This window comes from Oncorhynchus masou, chromosome 1 (genome assembly GCF_036934945.1).
Source record: "Oncorhynchus masou masou isolate Uvic2021 chromosome 1, UVic_Omas_1.1, whole genome shotgun sequence".
Taxonomy (NCBI): domain Eukaryota; kingdom Metazoa; phylum Chordata; class Actinopteri; order Salmoniformes; family Salmonidae; genus Oncorhynchus; species Oncorhynchus masou.
Genome location: NC_088212.1, coordinates 31,407,017 through 31,424,179, shown reverse-complemented (window position 1 = coordinate 31,424,179; position 17,163 = coordinate 31,407,017). Strand labels below are relative to the sequence as shown.

Below are 17,163 nucleotides of genomic sequence, written 5' to 3'. Positions count from 1 at the left end.
ACGACTTATCCACAGTTAGCATATCGCTTAGTTGTCAAGCAAATGTATTTTGCATGGATCAAATTGGCTGGCAGGCAAATTCCAATTCAGTTGTCAAAACGTAGGTTGGGACCAGGGGTGAAATAGGCAGTACGGTCCGGTATGGCGTGCCAGCAAAATAAGTAGTGGTGGTACGCCGTACCCGTAAACCGTGAGCCAATCACATTGAATAGGCTACAACATGCCAAACAAACTATAGGCTATTAAACATTACTGCATGTCAGCCGTATAAAATAAATGGTTATGGACTTTAAACCAGGTAGTATACGCTCCAAACTGCGTTGTGGTTTGAGGATTATACTTAGATTTTGTCAAGGCGGAGATGAGTGTCAGAGATGCTCGCGGATAAAGCGGAGATGACTGGTAGAGAGATACGCGCGTGGACAACTGTGGATACACCAATTCAGGCTACAAGTGTAGGCCTAATGACAATGTCAGAATGTCATAATACATGTAGGTGTTTTGTAACAGATCTCTTTCCAGTCACCAAATTGCCGCAGACTTGGGTGTCCCGTACCATTAAGCGATTAAAATGTACTTTCACCTCCGGTTGGGACACGCATGCTATGGCGGGCAAGCTGCAGAAGGAGGAGCAGGCTACTATTCCGTCGTTTATTAGTGCAATTTTGACAGCCAAATAACTGAAATGTTGAGAGTTGATCTATATGGTTGTTTCATCGATAGGATTGCGTTCCCAAATGTAAGAGGACTTCCATTTCCAGAAATTGGCAAATGCTTTCTAATGATCTAAAGTCGCACTGTTGCTACTGCCTGTAAATACAGTCCACTTCAAAATGAATGATGGCAGGCTTGTGTGGCAAATGGCTTATTTGCATATAGGTCGACTGTTGCTCCGATATGCTCTGGCCATCAGTCTCTGGACAGGACAGATGTTTTTATTTACTGCAGTGTCTATTAAATTGTACAAATGCACAGCTACTTTCCCACTATATTGCTATAGAAATTTTTAAAATGCCTTACTATAGCACATTCCCAAACATTGTATACATTTATGAAAGCATGAAAATTACCATATGTAAAAAATGTATTAAAAAGCTGTATTCTTCCTGGGGGTGTATAGGAATAGATTTGAATAAGATGTCATGTTGCTAAAATGCTGTCAGTTCCACTTTAAAAGACACATAAGTGGTCAAACGTACAGGCATGCAGTTTGAAAAGCAGCTTGACGGTGAAGTGGTAGAGGTGACTGCAGTCCTGGATGACCTGGATGAGGGGGGACAGGCGACACTGGCCTGACGTCGTCGTAGAGATGGCAATGGACGTGTTGAGCTGCCGGATCACTGCAGATCACAGAAACACACCAATGTAGGAAAAACACATGGCCTCAATTGGCAGGATTTGGAATCGATGGCTTGCCTGGGTGAAACACCTTTCTCTGTCACTGGTTCAGAAATACAACACTGAGATAATAGCTCACATATTCATGAATCACCCACTGAGTGGGTGGAAAATAGTTCTCAGCAGATCAAGGGTGGGTAGAAGGAAGAAGGCAGTTAGGAGCACCCATGTTTCCTGAGTACCAGATGTCCAAGTTAGTAAGTCAGGCAGGGTTGTTTACAATTGCAGAGTTTGTTTATGCTTGTTCAGGATGACAGGCTGTGACAACATCCTGCAGGGCGTTGATGCCATTACAGCCAATCAGAAGAAACATAATTAATGTCCTCTAATTGCAAACATTTAGAACTTATTAATATGGTTTTGGTGAAATTACATCGGGAACCAAGTCATAATCAAACAAGTGGTTTAGAAATGTGTTTAATTTACACAAGGTAAACATCCCTTGATAACTTAGTCATTTTGGGCGATTAAGTCACTCCCTCAACAGCAGCACAAGTGTGCTCACAAGTTTTTATTTAGCTGGCTGCTATCCTGTCCCTATTCGATTTCCGAAACATAAACAGTTGATGGAAACCGGCCACTGCCCTGTAGCTCTGGTTACCCATCCTTTGAGAGGTGGAGGTAGGTAAGTAGGGGAGATGCGGGGGATTCTCACCTGTCTCGGCTAGCCTCAACTCTGCATCCAGGTAATCAAACACTTTCACTGTGAGCTGGAACCTACAGGAGGGAAGTCAATACCACCCTTAGTAACACAGGGCTAATGGCTTTCTTAAGGAAAGAGCAGCAGGCTCGCTCCTCAGTCCCCACAGTACTCCAACTAAATGGTATGATAGTTTCCTTTGAATCAGAGAGCATGACATTTGTATCTTATATTAATAATTGACTTCCCTTGAGTTATGCCAATTAAATGTATACGGATTTGTATGATGTCTCTGTATGATATTCTGTTAACTCAATAACAGGAGAGAGAGTGCACAGCCAAGAGTGCCAGGGATGTGTGGAGAGGGAGGAGTAGAGAACTCACACATTATTGACGTCGGTTCCTGCAACACGCTCTAGAACCTCATCTGTCACCTCTAGGTTGGGTCGGATTTCAGAATGCTGCATGGAAGACAAAAGGATGGCAAAAGTGATTCAACATTAAAACTATGTAAATCACATTAAATCAAATTACATACATTGTTTGTTCAACTAGGTGGCATTATGTGAAAGCACTTGTGGCAATGCAATATATACAATGGTAAGATTAGCCAATGTCCCATGGTAAAACATGCTGTCCCCCAAAACTGTAGAGGGTGTGCTTACCTTCATGTGAAACTCCATCTTTGTGCAAAGGAGCTTACAGTACAGAGCCACCAGCTGTCCATATCTGTCATGAAGGTTGCCCTGGAAACAATAAGAGCAAGCAACAAGCATTAAGCTTTGCTGCAACAAATATTTAGCTTTGCTTTATTTGAAGATGGCAAAAAGAAGCATTTCCTATCGTCACACTCCTCTCTTCAAGACATGCTCCGGTACTTTTGCGACTAGTAAGTATTTATTAAACCTCCCACTCTGGGCTGGATGTGTCAATGTGTAGTTCATACATGCATAATCTATGAACAGAATTACTGTCTTAATTACTGCCTCAAATAGCCCTGAAATCTCTAGTTTGAAAGCAACTTTTCTGGAAGCTGTGCTACGCCATTTTCCCCCACATGGGCCAGCCCCTCACCATTTGATTGACAGCAAGCAAGAATCACACACAGCCGAGCAAGAGAGCAATGACTTAGTACGCAAATTTCGGGGACCACTTTTGGCAAGTGAGCGCTACTTTCAGAACTACTGGCTAAAAAGTATACCAAAGTACCAGATAAATCTCTAACTGCAGCCAACAGATCAACTCTGGCTGCACAAGAAGCACAATTACTGTATGAGGGGAAAATAAGATGATTGAAAAGAGGTTTTCAAAACATCTGCATTTTTACCTAAATGAAATAATTAAAGCAAGGGATGTTTTTCCTCATTTTAAGTAATTTGACATTCAATTTATTCACCCAAAATGTCAACCTATTAAAGCACCCCTTGACAAAAACACAGCACAATCCCCACTCACCCATAGTTGCCCCATCTCAACTATGTTACCGTGATGTCTCATGCAGTCCTGAAGGCTCTGGAGGGCAAAAGGGAGAGTGATAATGTCAATTCAATAATAGTACTGTAACTTAAATTCTCAATTTAGCAATTATACAATTTCAGCATTAAGCCAATATTACTGGACTAATTAAGGCCATGGAGGTCAGCATAAAAAACAAAAAACAGAATGCTTAATTAATACACAGTCTATGAGTTTGAGAGCTCTGCTCAAAGCAATTTCGGCATTGTTTTTTAATTTTATGTAGGCTACCAATTAGGCAGGACTTTTAGGCAGGAATTTTTCCACCCAGCACATGTAGGTTCCTTTTCTCTCTACATGTTTTTATATGCATTTGATTATGTGGAAATAAAAACCCTAATACAGAGTGTATAGAGTGGAGAGCAAGTTTTTACATTATGGTGGCCATCGCGCAGCACTTTGTGAAGCACGTGGCAGAACTTCCAGCTGACGATGGCGTTGCTGGACAAGGGGATGCCCAAGGCGTAGGACCAGAAGGTAAAGGCCCCCTTCTCCCTGTAGGTCCCCAGAATTATCCCTGTAGGGCCCATCAAGGAAGAGCCAACCAGCAAAATACAAAGCCAAAATAATACCTTTACTTGGTCTCTCACATATTCTTTTATTTTCTCTACCTCATGTGCGATGGAGACAGTAATAAAATAACACCATTTCAGCCCCTCTATTTTACTACATTACCTATAAAAAACACAGTTTAAGAGATTAATGTATACTGAACACTAAATCATCCCAGGAGCATAAAATACATTGTAAGTTAGCAAGTAATTATTCCACTGTATCGTGTGCACGTGACCAATAAACTTTGTTTTAATTTGATAATAAGCATTGTTGCCATAGAATACATTTAGCAGTAAAATATCCTGGGTGAATGCTAAGTTGAAGATAAAGTTATACCATGGCATTGATGAATACTCGTTTCGGATTGGCTTGAAGGGCATACTAGCACGTGCATTACTTCCCTATAACGCATGGTATATCAGCACGGTAGAATTCAATAGCTATATACTTGGGACTATGCGTTCTCTGGAAAACAATTCAATTCCATGGGAGGTTAGTTCCACTCCACTAGCGCGCTGTGGAACACACCTTCAACATTGTTTATTATTTTCCATAGAACGCATAGCCCCTCAACTATTCCTTATGTAATTATTCCATGCAGAAGCGTTAGAAAATAAACAAATTCACTGAACCAGCGCCAGAGCGAAAATGAGAGTGAATGGTAGTACAGAAAGTTTGCAATTGTAGTGAATTTCAGATAACTACTCAACAAAATTCATGGCTTAACTGTTTGTCATTCTATTCATTTAAACTTTTTTCAAATTATCTACAGCCACTAAATTTACTTGATTTTCCAGCCGCTGGTTAGATTTTCAATGCTAATCCTGCAGAATCAGCAACAACGCTGGTCCAATGAATGTGTTGATTTCCAAACGGTCCGCATGGAATTATTTTGGTTTTAACCTTCATTATTTTTTATCCTTGAGGTGATGTATAGCCTACATGATGGCAAATGTCAGCTCTAAAAACCAATTACCTTTACAGAACACAAACAGAGTTGGGGGTTCAACAGTGTAACTCCCCAGTGGTTAAAAACAGCCCAGTTATCCGGCACAGTGGGTTATCAGGCATACAAAGTTTGGAGCACATAATAGCAAAAAAGGTTTACTGTTCCCAGTTTGGGGTTATATTGAAGGATACGGCGTGCATGTTTCTCTTTCACAGGCGCCTCATTGGAGTTGATGGCTTTGCTGATGCTGCTGAGCTGGAAGAGAGATGAGAGAAAGGACGGGTTGAGGCCATCAGTTACTATGGCTACTGAAATACCACTTAGTGACAAAGCATATTTTGAAGGGATACTTTAGGATTTTGGCAATGAGGCCATTTATCTACTTCCCCAGAGTCAGGTGAACTCGTGGATACCATTTATATGCTTGTGTCCAGTATGAAGGAAGGAAGTTAGAGGTAGTTTTGTGAGTCCAATGCTAACTAGCTTTAGCACAATGACGGAAAGTTTATAGCTATCTGCTAGCATGCTAGTAGATACCCATAGACTTACAGTCATTGCACTAACGCTTATTACAGAGGATTTTCGTAATAAAAGTTAATAATCTCTCAATCATCTGGTTGTTTTAGGCTACCGTAATTAATGGGGACTGAAAAAGCCACTAGTATATCTGTTCTATATACTTGGGTGTGTCCCCCCAAAAAATGTGACCAACTTTTTATTTAGTTTTGTAATTTTATTTTCCGTCCTGCCCCCTCAGGCTTCTTGGCCAACAGGTAGAACTAGTCTGAGTGATTGGAGAGAGGAAGTGAGAGAAGCAGATTGCTGAGACCGAGCTCTGACTCTTTCCTCAAAGCGTATGCGTTTCAGTGGCGGTCGGTGCCGTTTAAGCTGAGGGAGGAATTTTGTTTAAATGAGCATGGCCTTATTTCTATTACAGCATATTGGATGACTGTCATTCAAATTCCCTTCACCCAGTTTAATATCAATAGGTTTAGGATACTACAACCTAGCCTATGAATTCAACATAGGTGCACACAGGTTGAGAGAAAGATGAGACAGTGACACATTCCATACCATCTTGCACACTCTTGCCTGCATCTAGCTGACCTAGGGTGTAATCATTAGTCCAACAGTTGCAAACAGTTTATTGGACAAATTCCGGTGTGTTTATCCCAGTTTCCTTCTGTTTAAGAAATGTTTTTCAACAGAATCGGCAGAATGAATACACCCCTGATCACACGCAAACAGTTCACTTTCATAGCCACATACAAAACACCTTGTTGTATTCCTTCTCACATCTACGTGCTCTCCTCCCATCTCCCTTTTCACAAGCAGGCCCAGTGACAAAATATTAGTAAAACCAAAAGCTTACCTTGACTTGGAAGAGTTCCAGTGTTGGATAGTCATAGCCAGCTAGCTAAAATAGCATCCTCTGTTCGAGTAGGCAAAAGGAGCTAGCTAAGTAAGTGAACCAAAAACAAAAATTAAGAGTAATCTCTCCCTCTGTCTAAAACTGTCGTCTTTCTCTTTGAGTCAAGTACTCAGCACATTTTATGCACTGCAGTGCTAGCTAGCTGTAGCTCATGCTTTCAGTACTAAATTCATTCTCTGATCCTTTGATTGGGTGGACATGTCAGTTCATGCTGAATGAGCTCTGATACCTTCTGGAGGACATACTCCAAGCTGTCATAATTACTGTGTAAGTCTATGGAAGGGGGAGAGAACCATGAGCCTCCTAGGTTTTGTATTGAAGTCAAGCTAGCTGTCCTCCGGCTCCACCATGGCACTACCCTACAGAGTGCTGTTGAGGCTACTGTCGATCTTCAGTAAAACTGTTTTAATCAATGATTTGGCAACGAATATATTTTGTATAGTTATCTAGGAAGGATAACTTCTTAATTTTTATTAAATTCACTGAGGATGGTCCTCCCCTTCCTTCTCTGAGGAGCATCCACTGGTGTGTTTGTACAGTACATGGGGTTGCCCAGTCATTGATAAAGGTGTAGTTAGTAACACCAGAAGATAAGGGGAATACGCTGAATCCCAAACATGATAAGCATATTGTGACCTCTGATACAAATACCAGTCGTTTCAGCCCGTCACCCTTAGTCTGGCTTGTCCCAACATAAGATCTGTAATGCTTCTTCAACAGTTATGAACATGCAGAAAACACACTATTTTCTGACTGACCCATATGAACCCACTGAAGACAAGCTCTACTGATTTCAATTAATAAATGAGGGAAATATGGGTAACACATAATTCTGTAGCACATACGAAATTCTGACTCCAGACTTGAGTGAATAGAGGATCAACAGCACCAAACAATGGACTAACAAAGCATTCCTCACACAACACAGAAGCATTAGCCAATAGAAACTCATTCTGAGGTCACCACCCACTCTCCCTGTGGCCCTGAATGAATGAATGAATGAATGAATGCACATCGGGTGAAAAGGACAAGACGTTCAGAGCTCTGGATCCCCTGTTCACTCACAGCCTGCTGTTCTATTTAATTTCAATTTATTACATAACCAATTGACAAATCCAGCTTGGAGTAACATGTATGAGCTGTTAAGATTAATTTATGCAGATGCTCTGCTTACTGTCATGGCCTTCAATAACCCACCAGTCCCAAACCACCACAGAAAAGAGACAATGGTATGTTACACCGAGCAGAGAAAAATGTAAGTCTGTACTCACACAAGCATACATTCTGCCCCACTGAGTCGCTCAATCGCAAACGAATCCCACAAACAGGCTCACACAGACTAACACATTTCCTTTACCCACTTGCTGTATACACAGTTCATTCCCTCACTTTAGAATGCACACATCTTATCATACACATAGGAGAGGAGGAATACAATCTCCACACCCAAAATTCGAGGCAGGCATTGCGAAATTTGCCAGCAATCCCAGAAATGCATAAAGACCTAATTTAGTTAGTGAAACGCCACAGACCGCAACCCACCAACCTCCTCCAAAACATAGTCACTAAGCAAAGCACAGAGGGGCGACTGTGCACCTAAGGGGAGAGAGGGAAGTCTTGGTTCATGTGGACCCCTCCTTGTAAAGCTACTGCTAGTGCTAGCTAGCCCCCTGGTTTATAGGGGTACAGAGCAAGTGGTGGTCTGGAAGGGTGCATAACAATGAGGGGGTTGTGGGAGGAGGAAGGCCCGTCAGCTGGGGTAGAAGATTGGGTTGATGAAGGCCACGCTCTGGCACAGAGGCCTTGACAGATAGCCATGGAGCAGCATGAGTGCAGGGAGGCTCCCTAATACATTCAGACTGACTGTCACTCAGAGAAGAGAGGGAGAAGTAGAGGGGGAGGGAGGGAAGTAGGGGGGACAGAGAGGGTGTGAGTGAAAAAGATAGGGAGTGTGAGGGCGAAAGGACATGAGAGGGAAGGGGGAGGAAGGGAGATCCTTGTTACACTAACCTTATCAGAAACTGCATACAGTGCATAATGCAGTGAAGTGTGAGCAATGCAATTTACAGAAATGCTTGAAATCTAGAATTGGAGGTTGGTAATGTCACAAACCAACAAAAGACCTACCCCCATCCCCCACTGACATACTCCCTCAACTCATTCATACAAAGAAACAAACATCATTAAAACGTTCAACAGCAATGCCATAAGGTCATAAAAGTTTACATTAATCTGGTTGGAAACAGGAGAAGCTGGTCAACTGTGATTTAAGTTGGCCAGGGACAGTCTGACACCATAACATTGAACCTGGTCCCAAACATAGCTAAATCCCCCAATAGAGGGAGAAGTAGTGAGAAGGGAATGAGGGGGAGATGATCCCAGCCTAATCCCTGAAGACAGTCGGAAGATTCACCACCAGATAAACTCGCCACACACACACACACACACTCCGCTTCACCCCTCTCATCCCTGATCACTCCCTTCTTACCTTTTCATCTTCTCCCTTCTTGCCTTTCAGCAGCAGTGTGTCTATGTGCTTAGACATCCCTGTCAGGAGGACTATAGCTAGTGGAGACAGCAGAAACACCTCTAGTCTACTCCACACTGGGCAGTCAGGTGATCTGCATTGACTCTAGGTATTGCATTTCTTATCAGCTTAATTCAACAGACTGCTGCTGCAGCTCTGGCTGTCAAGGTCAGACACAGACCCAAGCACTGCACGGCTGCTACTACTAATGCTGTTAAATAAACTAGTGTAAACACACTGCTAATGAGGCTGAACAGACTGTCTGGTTATGTGAGCATTAACTAGTCTAGCACTAATTCACTGGCAGTGTTGAGAAGAGTGGAGTAGCGGTCTAATGCACTGCATCTCATTGCTAGAGGCGTCACTACAGACACCCTGATTCGAATCCAGGCTGTATCACAACCGGCCGTGATTTGGAATCCCATATGGCGGTGCACAATTGGCCCAGCGTCATTGTAAATAAGAATGTTCTTAACTTTGCCTAGTTAAATAAAAGGTAAAAATAAAAACATTTAATTTCAACAAGCCAGTATCAATTATCATTATCCCAACATCAAATACTAGCTGTTTTCATGGAACAGCCTTTCATGGCCATTATGTAAATTTCCCTGTTGGATTACATTTCTCCTAAGCGAGACATCCTACACAGATATATACAGTGCATTCAGAAAGTATTCAGACCCCTTGACTTTTTCCAAATGTTATGTTACAGCCTTATTTTAAAATATATTAAATTGTCCCCCCCTTATCTACACACAATACCCCATAATGACAAAGCAAAAACAAGTTTAGAAATGTCTGCAAATGTATTAAAAAATAAGCTGAGATATCACATTTACATAAGTATTCAAACCCTTTACTCAGTACATTGTTGAAGCACCTTTGGCAGCGTTTACAGCCTCAAGTCTTCTTGGGTATGACACTACAAGCTTGGCACACCTGTATTTGGGTTTTTTTTCCCATTCCCTCTGCAGATCTTCTCAAGCTCTGTCAGGTTGGATGGGGAGAGTTGCTGCACAACTATTTTCAGGTCTCGCCAGAGATGTTCGATCTGGGCCACTCATGGACATTAAGATACTTGTCCCGAAGCCACTCCTGCGTTGTCTTGGCTGTGTGCTTAGTGTTGTTGTCTTGTTGGAAGGTGTACGTTCTCCCCAGTCTGAGGTCCTGAGCAGGTTTTCATCAAGGATCTCTATACTTTCTCCATTCAGCTGTCCCTCGATCCTGACTAGTTTCCCAGTCCTTGCCGCTGAAAAACAACCCCAAGCATGATGCTGCCACCACCATGCTTCACCGTAGGGATGGTGCCAGGTTTCCTCCAGACGTGACGCTTGGCATTCAGGCCAGAGTTCAATCTTGGTTTCATTAAACCGGAGAACCTGGTTTCTCATGGTCTGAGTCTTTCAGTGCCTTTTGGCAAACTCCAAGCAGGCTGTCATGTGCCTTTTACTGGAGTGGCTTCTGTCTGGCCACTCTACCATGAAGGCCTGATTGGTGGAGAGCTGCAGAGATGGTTGTCCTTCTGGGAGGTTCTCCCATCTCCACAGAGGAACTCTGGAGCTCTGTCACCTCCTTGACCAAGGCCCTTCTCCCCTGATTGCTCAGTTTGGAGGGGTGGCCAGCTCTAGAAGAGTCATGGTGGTTCCAAACTTCTTCCATTTAAGAAGGATGGAGGCCACTGTGTTCTTGTGCCTTCAAAGCTGCAAACATTTTTTGGTAACCTTGCCCTGATCTGTGACTCGGAACAAACCTGTCAAGGAGCTCTGAAATGCACTGTCAATTGTAGGATGTTATATAGACAGGTGTGCCTTTCCAAATCATGTCCAATCATTTGAATTTACCACAGGTCGACTCTTATCAAGTTGTCGAAACATCAAGGACAATCAATGGAAACAGGATGCACCTGAGCTCAATTGAGTCTTATCGCAAATTGTCTGAATACTTAAAAGTACCAGTCAAAAGTTGACACACTTGTCTAACCAGACACCTAAGTATTTGTAGTTGTCCACGTATTCTAAGTCAGAGCCGTCCAGAGTAGTGATGTTGGACAGGCGGGCAGGTGCGGGTAGCGATCGGTTGAAGAGCATGCATTTAGTTTTACTTGTATTTAAGAGCAATTGGAGGCCACGGAAGGAGAGTTGTATGGCATTGAAGCTTGCCTGGAGGGTTGTTAACACAGTGTCCAAAGAAGGGCCAGAAGTATACAGAATGGTGTCGTCTGCGTAGAGGTGGATCAGAGACTCACCAGCAGCAAGAGCGACCTCATTGATGTATACAGAGAAGAGTCGGTCCAAGAATTGAACCCTGTGGCACCCCCATAGAGACTGCCAGAGGTCCAGACAGCAGACCCTTCGATTTGACACACTGAACTCTATCAAAGAAGTAGTTGGTGAACCAGGCGAGGCAATCATTTGAGAAACCAAGGCTGTCGAGTCTGTCGATGAGGATGTGGTGATTGACAGAGTCGAAAGCCTTGGCCAGATCAATGAACACGGCTGCACAGTAATGTTTCTTATCGATGGCGGTTAAGATATCGTTTAGGACCTTGAGCGTGGCTGAGGTGCACCCATGACCAGCTCTGAAACCAGATTGCATAGCAGAGAAGGTATGGTGAGATTCGAAATGGTCGGTAATCTGTTTGTTGACTTGGCTTTCGAAGACCTTAGAAAGGCATGGTAGGATAGATATAGGTCTGTAGCTGTTTGGGTCAAGAGTGTCCCCCCCTTTGAAGAGGTGGGATGACCGCAGCTGCTTTCCAATCTCAAATAAATAAATAAATAAATAAATAAATAAATATATATATATAGTTTTGTTTAACATTTTTTTGGTTACTACATGATTCCATGTGTTATTTTATAGTTGTGATGTCTTCACTATTATTCTACAATGTAGAAAATATGTAATACATTTTAGAATAAGGCTGTAACATAACAAATGTGGAGAAAGTCAAGGGGTCTGAATACTTTCCAAATGCACTGTTGGTGACACAACAAGGACTTGCCATTGCTTCAAACCATCCTACAATGGTTGGATATAAAGGGGAGTGTTCTGTGCTGGAGAGACACACTTACTCTTCTGGACAACAAGCCTGTGAGATTCTGATAGAACCCAAACATCCCAAGTGACCCGCCTTACCCACGCCCACTCAAGGGAGGCAGAAGTCTACTACTGCGGTGTCACCTTAAAATGGTACTACAGTCATTCCAGTGTCGTCCTCCACCCCTCAAAAATGTTCACATTAGCCCTGTGTGTCAGCACCATGACTATGCTACCGGATGTTTGTGCTTTCACTCCCCTAAGTGTCTAACTCTATGCTGTGGCACACAAAATGGATGATGTCAGCTGTAAATAATAGTAACAAAGCTTACCAAATCACCCCCAACATAGCTCCCCTGGCTTCTTCATTTTTCCTGTAGAAGCTTGGTTTCCATGGACAACCCAGAGAATTTTACACTGGCAAAAAGGATGCGTTGCACTTAAAAGTAACAGGTCAAAACTAAGGTAAGTTAGTCATCTAGGTAAGTACTTAAACAGCAAGAAACTGGTTATAGTAAATGGAAAAAGGGGGCTTGTGTATGTGAGATGTCCAGAGTCAGACTGTTTTAAAAACACTTGTTTTGACCACCAGACACAAGGCAAACGAAAACAGTGACCCAACTGTGGAGTGTGAATATTATGATTTCCCATTGTAGCCAATTCAGTTGCAGTAATTCCATTACTGATTTTTTGTAATTTCGTTCCCAATTTGGAACTCCAATGTGAATTGTCCGCATGCAAATTGTGATATTCCAAACGACGAGCTATTGTGGTGAAATATAGCGATGCATAAAGTCAGCAGTTGTCTGCCTCTCCATCTAGCCAACTACCGCTGTATCTGTATTGCGTTTAGACTTGAAATTTAATTAGTTAAACATAATTAGTTTTTCCTTATCTTTCATTGCAGGTGTTGAAAACAAGTACTTTCTGGTGGATGTCATTTTCATGGACAGATGCAACTACTCAACAGTTTCCCAGGCTATACTAGCCTCCCTCCACAGCAACCATCTGAACCTGAATGATGCCTGGGCAGTGGTCACAGATAATGCCTCCTACTGCCTGAAGGCATACAAGGAGGTTCTGAAAGGAGTGACGCCCAACAGTGTCCATATAACTGGTCTCGGTCATGTCATCAATCTGGTAGGTGAGACCTGGCAGCACAACAAATACTTCTCTGAAGCTACATCACTTGTGACATGGATGAGATCTGTCTCCTTCAAGAAGCCTGCCAGAAAGAAAAGATGGGTGAGCTTCCTCATTTGAAGTAGTTTGTGCAGGCCAAGGCTCCTCCTGAAGCAGTGAGCTCCAGATGGAATAGCTGTTTTGAGGCAGGGAAGTAACATGCAGCGCATGTTCATCTGTAAAGAGAGTTTGTTGGCAGAAACATCATCCCAGGAAGTCACAAACATTCTCAGCCAGCTGGAAACAGAGGAGAAGGTGCAGGCCCTCACTGTCAAGCTAACCTTTATCTCGGAGGGCTGCTCCAACTGATGACAACTCTGTCAATCCTGGAAGGAACCCACCTTTCCACAGCAGTGTCTGCATACAAATGTCAAAGGATCTGGGCTCTTACCTAGTGAATGGAACTGCAAAAACATGTGGGTATGGTGCCAAGACCGCTCCATGATGCATTTTTTTTTTTTTTTACCTTTATTTAACCAGGCAAGTCAGTTAAGAACAAATTCTTATTTTCAATGACGGCCTGGGAACAGTGGGTAAACTGCCTGTTCAGGGGCAGAACGACAGATTTGTACCTTGTCAGCTCGGGGGTTTGAACTCGCAACCTTCCGGTTACTAGTCCAACGCTCTAACCACTAGGCTACCCTGCCGCCCCAAAAGCATGCTACACATCCAGCCAGAGAGGTCTACAGGCAGGCCCCAGCCATGGAAAAGCAGATTGAAGCCTGCACACAACTGAAACCCATGGCAAGACCACCAACAGAGCTCAGTGAAGAATGGATTACCTATCAGCACTGTGTGTCCAGTGAGCCCCCACCTGCATTGGAGCTTGCTGATTACTGGAGGGGCCTGTGTGAGATTCCCAAGAGTTTCAGAAGTGGCAGTGCCCTACATCTACTTCCCAGTCAGCTCAGTCGACTGTGAGAGGAGTTTCAGCAAATACAAGACTCTACTCACAGACAAGCGAAAGGCACTCACCGAGCTCAACACAAAGAGGCTGACAATCATGTACTCCAATGGAGATGTCTGTGATAGATTGAAAACTTACAATGGACAGACATAGCAGCTCATAAGGTAGTTCCATAGGTTTTGCCTATTGCTGCATTATTGCCTAGATTCTTGCATGAATCTTCTTTTAAATGTATTTATAATGAAACACTTATGTGAAGCACTTTATTTAACAAAAAACAATATGCTAAGTTTAGTTTTTTTTTTTTTTTACATAAGTATAACTCTAGGTTTTGCCTATTGCTTGCTGCATTGTTGCCTAGATTCTTGCATTACTTTTTTAAATTTATAATGAGACACTTAGTAGAACTCTGTATTGAAGCACTTGCTTAGATTTTTTTTAAATAGTGCAATGTGTTGCATCATTACAATTGTACGGTTATATATCTTATTAAATTGTCAACGTTTTATTCATACACATTATTAGACACGCTTTCTGATAAAATTAGCGTAAATCGTGTAACACAGAAAGAATTTAAATGGAAAAAAACAGAATTTGGAAAAGAAATCTGAGGGATTTCTTAGGGCCCTACTGACTAATGGCCAGACTAAAGCCAGTCACTGTTTGGATGTAGCATGTCAGGATCTCATGTCTATGGCAGCGCTGAACAGAGACGTGCCAAGGGCATGTGACTGCGCCTCTTACACGATCTGATATGCTAATCTTAAATATCCAGTCAACAATGCAGTCAAAGGGACCACACAATCTCGCTCTCCTTCCATCTAGCAGGCCAAATGAATGCATCTTCTCTTCCTCATTGATTCAGTTTAGTATCATCACTACCTAACTTTGTCTGGCTGACCTTGTGTGACTTTCGGTTCTAGTGTTGTCATGAAACCAATATCGCGATACTATGATAGCAGATTTTCCTTGGCAGAAAATAAAACAAAGCAGACTGAACTCTATGGTCCTTTAAAACCTACTTTTGTAAATTAGCTTGCAAAATAAACAAATGTGACTCTGGGTCACAACATAAGGCTGTTTTTTCCAACATTAGAACTGTTTTCCTCAAACTTTGTCCGCTTCATGTAGTTTCTTTTGCTTCCTTACTTCCTTACTTATTTTGATACTGGTAGTGTGACACCACAAATAGGTCCTGTATTTTTTGCAGCAAATCAATCCAATATATTCAAATGAGGTACTGTAACAAAGGCACAAGGAGAAGGCAGAGATGTCTCTTGCCTCATGCCAGGGTCACACAGACTGTTGCCGTTTTGAATTTGCTGGACGTCCAGTCATTCCAGATGGAGCAGTACAGCAGGTTACTACTGTCCAGTCATTTCAACTTTGGTGATGCATTTGCCATGCGGCGAACCATCCACAGGAAGTGGTTTCTAAAGTTACTTTGTACTACTATTTCAATACACTATAAAGGATAGCTCTGGGTCTGCTGCCACAGTCTCAATTAACAGGTTTAGGAAAAAGAGCAAGGGGAAAGTCAGGACAAGGTAGCCAAACAAGAATGATTAGCTGAACATGATAGGCCTTGTATTGAGAGCCAGGACTTCCCTGAGAGGCAGACACTGTGTTGCCAATCAGATCCCTGATAGTAAGTAAATGACACTTAAGGCGAAAACGAAAGCAAAAAGCAAATAAAAATTCTAAGATACTTCAACAACAAAAAAGGTATACTACTGATGTCATTAACACGACCTAGAGTGTAATTTCCTAATACATTATTTGGAAATAGATGATTAGGCTATTCATTTTGGATGATGGAAATTATACAGTTAAAATGTCTGGACAGTGAGACGTATATATTTTTTGTGATAGCGGCATGGCTGATCAATGTAAAGGAATTAGGCCTACATCTCAACCTCAATTATTCATCACAAAAGCAACCACTACCAGATGCTTGAATGGCATACAGAGCGTTCAATTATGCTGGGAATAATGTTTCGCCACGCGGGGTGCCACAGGCCTGCCAAACTAGCAACTGTGATGGACCAGGTGCAGATTTTGCATCAAAACGTTCTCGAGCATCATATTACAGTTATACAGTTCACAAGCGCTGTTTTTGGAAACAGGCTACCTTGCCTGTGCGCAAATAAAATTAACATTGGAGAAATTAAAGACCTCACGTGCTATTTCAAACACTGGTTTGTCGAAAAGCCGCAAAACAAACAGCTGAGCTGGGCAAATGCATCCACCATCACAAGGTTATTCATATTTTTTATTTATTTATTTTTTATTTCACCTTTATTTAACCAGGTCGGCAAGTTGCGAACAAGTTCTCATTTACAATTGCGACCTGGCCAAGATAAAGCAAAGCAGTTCGACACATACAACGACACAGAGTTACACATGGGAGTAAAATATTTACCTGCTTCTTGTCAAAATGATCCCTTTCCGCACCTAAATTGGTTTCGGTCATTTTGGTTTTCACCCTTGAAGGCACCCGTCGTATGGAATTCATCCTCGCGTCTTGGAAGCCGGTTAAACTCTTAAAGGATATTCGACATATGGAGTGTTTGTAACAAATTCCCACTAGAGGAAAATGTTCGGTTATAAAACCAGTGAAACTATTTATCTCCTTCAAGTTTTTGGTAGAAGCAATGCACAAACAACCGGTTCCAGGCGTTAGACGTCTACGAGTGACATTTGGAGGGAGCGAACTTAACCAGATGAGGAAAAAGCGAAATGAATGTAACGTTTCTTTTTACGTGGGGTTCGTCGTCTTCGGAGGATACCACAGTAGTTCGCACATAGAATCACGGGGGGAGCCCATGCTTCAGGGAGACCGTTTACGTCACTAATGAAGTCGGCTATTAAAATGGCACGGGTTTATTTTTCATCACCTCACAACTGAAATGTTATTGTAAGACTACAGAGCTGTTGTGATGATATAGCTGGCGTTTTATCAGCAGCCCCATGGAAGCCATTTCCCGCCACCCCCCCAAAACAAATCTGACTACGCGTTATG

At 42.4% G+C, this 17,163-nt stretch overlaps 1 protein-coding gene across 1 annotated transcript in view; it reads right to left on the bottom strand.

Annotated features, from left to right (window-relative positions):
- The window catches only part of LOC135541924 (huntingtin-interacting protein 1-related protein-like), a 31,215-nt gene extending 14,275 nt beyond the window's left edge, over window positions 1–16,940 (bottom strand). The window contains 8 exon segments of the mRNA XM_064968432.1: window positions 1,200–1,340; window positions 2,054–2,115; window positions 2,423–2,499; window positions 2,704–2,784; window positions 3,494–3,550; window positions 3,928–4,070; window positions 5,249–5,312; window positions 16,564–16,940. Of these exon segments, the coding sequence (XP_064824504.1) occupies window positions 1,200–1,340; window positions 2,054–2,115; window positions 2,423–2,499; window positions 2,704–2,784; window positions 3,494–3,550; window positions 3,928–4,070; window positions 5,249–5,312; window positions 16,564–16,656 (718 nt within the window). The 5' untranslated portion in view covers window positions 16,657–16,940.
- Between the last annotated feature and the right edge of the window lie 223 nt (window positions 16,941–17,163).